The sequence below is a fragment of the Myotis davidii genome, unplaced genomic scaffold (genome assembly GCF_000327345.1).
Source record: "Myotis davidii unplaced genomic scaffold, ASM32734v1 scaffold2100, whole genome shotgun sequence".
Taxonomy (NCBI): Eukaryota; Metazoa; Chordata; class Mammalia; order Chiroptera; family Vespertilionidae; genus Myotis; species Myotis davidii.
This window is the reverse complement of record NW_006292458.1, coordinates 749,331-753,204: the sequence shown is the minus strand read 5'-3', so window position 1 is coordinate 753,204 and position 3,874 is coordinate 749,331. Positions and strand designations below refer to the sequence as shown.

Sequence of the window (3,874 nt, the reverse complement as noted above, 5' to 3'; positions counted from 1 at the left end):
ACATAGGAATTTGTTCATAGTTTTTTTTTAAACTATAGTCCGGCCTTCCAACGGTCTGAGGGACAGTGAACTGGCCCCCTGTTTAAAAAGTTTGAGGACCCCTGATCTATCCACTGAGCCAAACCAGCTAGGGCCCGACATCATTTCTGTGGGGTTCATCCGTATCATGGCCTGAGTTGTGGTTTGTAAATAACCCATGAGTAAAAGAAAAACAAAACAAAACACGTTTTGAATATATGACATACCGATGCTTTTGAGGTGCAGCTAATGCAATACTTAGAGGAAAATGTGTAGATTTAAGTGCATCATATCCAAAAGGAGAAGAAGGGCTGAAAATGGTTGATTTAAGCCTCCAATTTGAAAAACTTTAGAGCCCTGGCTGGTGTGTCTCAGTGGTTAGGCACCTTCCCGTGCACCAAAAGATTTGATTCCGGTCAGGGCACTTGTCCGGGCTTCAGGCTCCCTCTCTGGTAGAGGGTGTGCAGGAGGCAGCTGGTCGGTGTTCTGCTCTCACATCAATGTTTCTCTCTCTTTCCCCATCTCTCTTCCTCTCTCTCTAAAAAATGAATAAAAATAGCTCTAGCCAGTTTGGCTCAGTGGATAGAGCGTCAGCCTGTGGACTGAGAGGTCCTGGGTTCGATTCCAGTCAAGGGCACATGCCTGGGGTTGTGGGCTCGATCCCCAGTGGGGGGCGTGCAGGAGGCAGCCAATCAATGATTCTTTCTCATCATTGATGTTTCTGTCTCTCTCTGCCTCTCCCTTCTCCTCTGCAATCAATAAAAATACATTTAAAAATATATAAATAAAAAGCAATGAAAATAAAAAAAGAACCCTAGAAACAAAACAGCCAATCAAATCTAGGGAACAGAGAAGCAAGAAAATAAAACAGAAAAGGGCAGAAATTGATGAGGTAGATACATGTAGAGCGAAGAATATCCACTAAGACAAAAGTGGGTTTTTTTGCAAAAATTTCTGTTTAATTTTTAAACTTTACTTCGCTTTCTGGCTTCATTCATCTTATTTTTTTTAAATGTTCATACAGTAAAACTTATTTTGGGGGTGTGCAGCTCTACGGTTATAGAGTCATGTGACCATTTCCACAGTCAGGACACAGTGTGGGCCTCTGACCTTGAGGGCATCCATTTCTTTTGTGCCCCAGCCCCTAGCACTGATCTCTTCACCACCTCTCTCATCTTCTCTTTTCCAGGAGGCCATATAAATAGAATAATAAAATGCATAACCTTTTGAGACCGGCTTTTCATGCCACATAATATGTTATGGCAGTTCTAACGTTCGCCCTTTGGAACAAATCAGCTCATACCAATGTATATAAAGAAACAGTTAATAACCTTCCTACCTAGCTCCCACCCCTCTATTGGGGTAATTAGTCTTACACAATTTAGACTTTATCCCTTTATACCTTTATCTATGCTTATAAAATTCTATGCAATTATATTTCCAGCTATATGGTGTTTCTTTCTTATATTATACATATTACACTTTCTTTTATATATATATATATATATTTCTTTATTGATTTCAGAGAGGAAGGCAGAAGGAGAGAGAGAGAGATAGAAACATCAATGATGAGAGAGAATCACTGATTGGCTGCCCCCTGCACACCCCCTACTGGGGATCAAGCCCGAAACCCAGGCATGTGCCCTTGACCGGAATCGAACCTGGGACCTTTCAGTCCGCAGGCCGACGCTCTATCCACTGAGCCAAACCGGTTTCGGCCTTTCTTGTCTTTTTATAGGCATTTTTTGTATCCTGTCAATAGTAACCCTTTGAATATTAGATGTAAACTTTAAAAAAATATTTGTTTTTTATTGATTTCAGAGAGGGAGGGAGAGGGAGGGAGAGAGAGAGAGAGAAACATCAGTGATGAGAGAGAATCATTGGTTGGCTGCCTCCTGCATGCCCCCCCACTGGGGATCCAGCCTGCAACTCAGTGTGTGCGGTGACCAGGAATTGAATCATGACCTCCTTGTTCACAGGGCTCAAAAATTTCTTAACTCTGACATTTCCATGTGAATTTTAAAATTATCGTGTTCCGTTAAAAACGAAACAAAATGGAGCCTGGCTGGTGTGGCTCAGTGGTTGAGCATCGACCCAGGAGCCAAGAGGTCACTGGTTTGATTCCCAGTCAGGGCACATGCCCGGGTTGTGGGCTTGATCCCAGTAGGGGCCGTGCAGGGGGCTGCCAATCGATAATTTCCTCTCTCATTGATGTTTCGATCTCTCTATCCCTCTCACTTCCTCTCTCTCTAAAAATCAATAAAAAATATATTAAAGAATAAAATAAACGAAAACACTTCCAAATTCCTCCCACCCTCCTTCTTTCCCCAAACTGCATTTAATTCCTTTGTGACTTTGTGACAGGTTAACATGGCACTAGTTTTTCCATTTATTCAGGCCTTGTCCTTACATAATTTTTTGGGGTCAATTTCTTCGTAAAGGTCTAGTATTTTTCTGGATGAATTAATTCCCAGGTATTCTATACTTTAAAAAAAAATCAAAACGGGAATAGGAGACACGTTTTGAGAAAAGTTCTTGATTTTTGTTTCTTTTTTCTTTTTTTTTTAAAATGTATTTTATTGATTTTTTACAGAGAGGAAGGGAGAGGGAGAGAGAGTTAGAAACATCGATGAGAGAGAAACATCGATCAGCTGCCTCCTGCACCCCCCCTGCTGGGGATGTGCCCGCAACCAAGGTACGTGCCCTTGACCGGAATCGAACCTGGGACCCCTGAGTCCGCAGGCCGACGCTCTATCCACTGAGCCAAACCGGCCAGGGCTGTTTATTTTTCTTATATCAGTTCTCTTATCAAATTCTCTTATTAATATTCACTTATATTGAGGGGAGTCTCTACAACTGTCTGAGACAATAAATCGTATTTCCTCCAAATAAATTCCTTGTCTCTTCCAGCGTAAAAAAAAATACCATTTTCATTATTTTATTCTTTGACACCATTATGCCCGGATGAGTGTGAAGAAGAATAATGCGGTCTCATTTCTTCCTGTAATGGGAACAGATCTTGTGTGACTTCAATATGTGGCTTTGGTAGATATCTTTATTACGTTTGGATCGTCCTTTCTTTTCTTTATTTCCTGCATTTCCTGTTTGAACCTTCATCTTCTCCTGGCTCCTGATCTTCAGCCACCACAAAACTGCCGCTAACAAACGCCGGCCTCGCTCAGGAAGCCAGGAGTCCGGGCCCGGCCCCTCCTTCCTCGGGGAGCTGAGCATTCCTGTCTTCAAACCCGGGCCCCTCCCCAGGGGCTCAAAGACAGGACAACTCCCATGAGCCTCAGGGGCAGAGGACTGGGCAGAAGCCAGCCTCTGCCTCAGGGACTCCTGGCAAATGTCCACCGTCCCTGGCAAAGGCGGACGGAGGTGACCACACCCTGGCTCTCTGCTCCCCCCAGGGACTGGCATTGACATCCCTGTCCTCCTCCTCCTCATTGATGGGAACGAGAAGATGCTGAAGGTACAGTCAAGGGCCCAGACGCCTGGGGGTACGGGGCTGGGTGGGCGCGGGCCCTGGGTTTCAGGGGAGGAGGGAGCGGGGCCCTGTACTTCAGGTGGGGTGAATCCCTTCATCCCTCCCTTCCCTGACCTAACTCCCCCCTTTATCTTGTAGCGGATAGAGAATGCCACCCAGGCCCAGCTCCCCTGCCTCCTGGTGGCCGGGTCTGGGGGCGCTGCGGACTGCCTGGCGGAGATCCTGGAAGACACTCTCGCTCCAGGGAGAGGAGGGGGCAGACAAGGGGATGCCCGAGATCGGATTAGGCGTTTCTTCCCCAAAGGGGACCCTGAAGTCCTGCAGGCCCAGGTATGACATGGAGGGCCCGATCCTGAGATGGGAGGGAGA

The 3,874-nt window shown here is 45.6% G+C and overlaps 1 protein-coding gene across 1 annotated transcript in view; it reads left to right on the top strand.

The window, feature by feature from the left end:
• Positions 1-3,874, top strand: part of TRPM4 (transient receptor potential cation channel subfamily M member 4) — a 42,766-nt gene that overhangs the window by 12,731 nt on the left and 26,161 nt on the right. Inside the window, 2 exon segments of the mRNA XM_015565454.1 lie at positions 3,407-3,490; positions 3,644-3,835. Of these exon segments, the coding sequence (XP_015420940.1) occupies positions 3,407-3,490; positions 3,644-3,835 (276 nt within the window).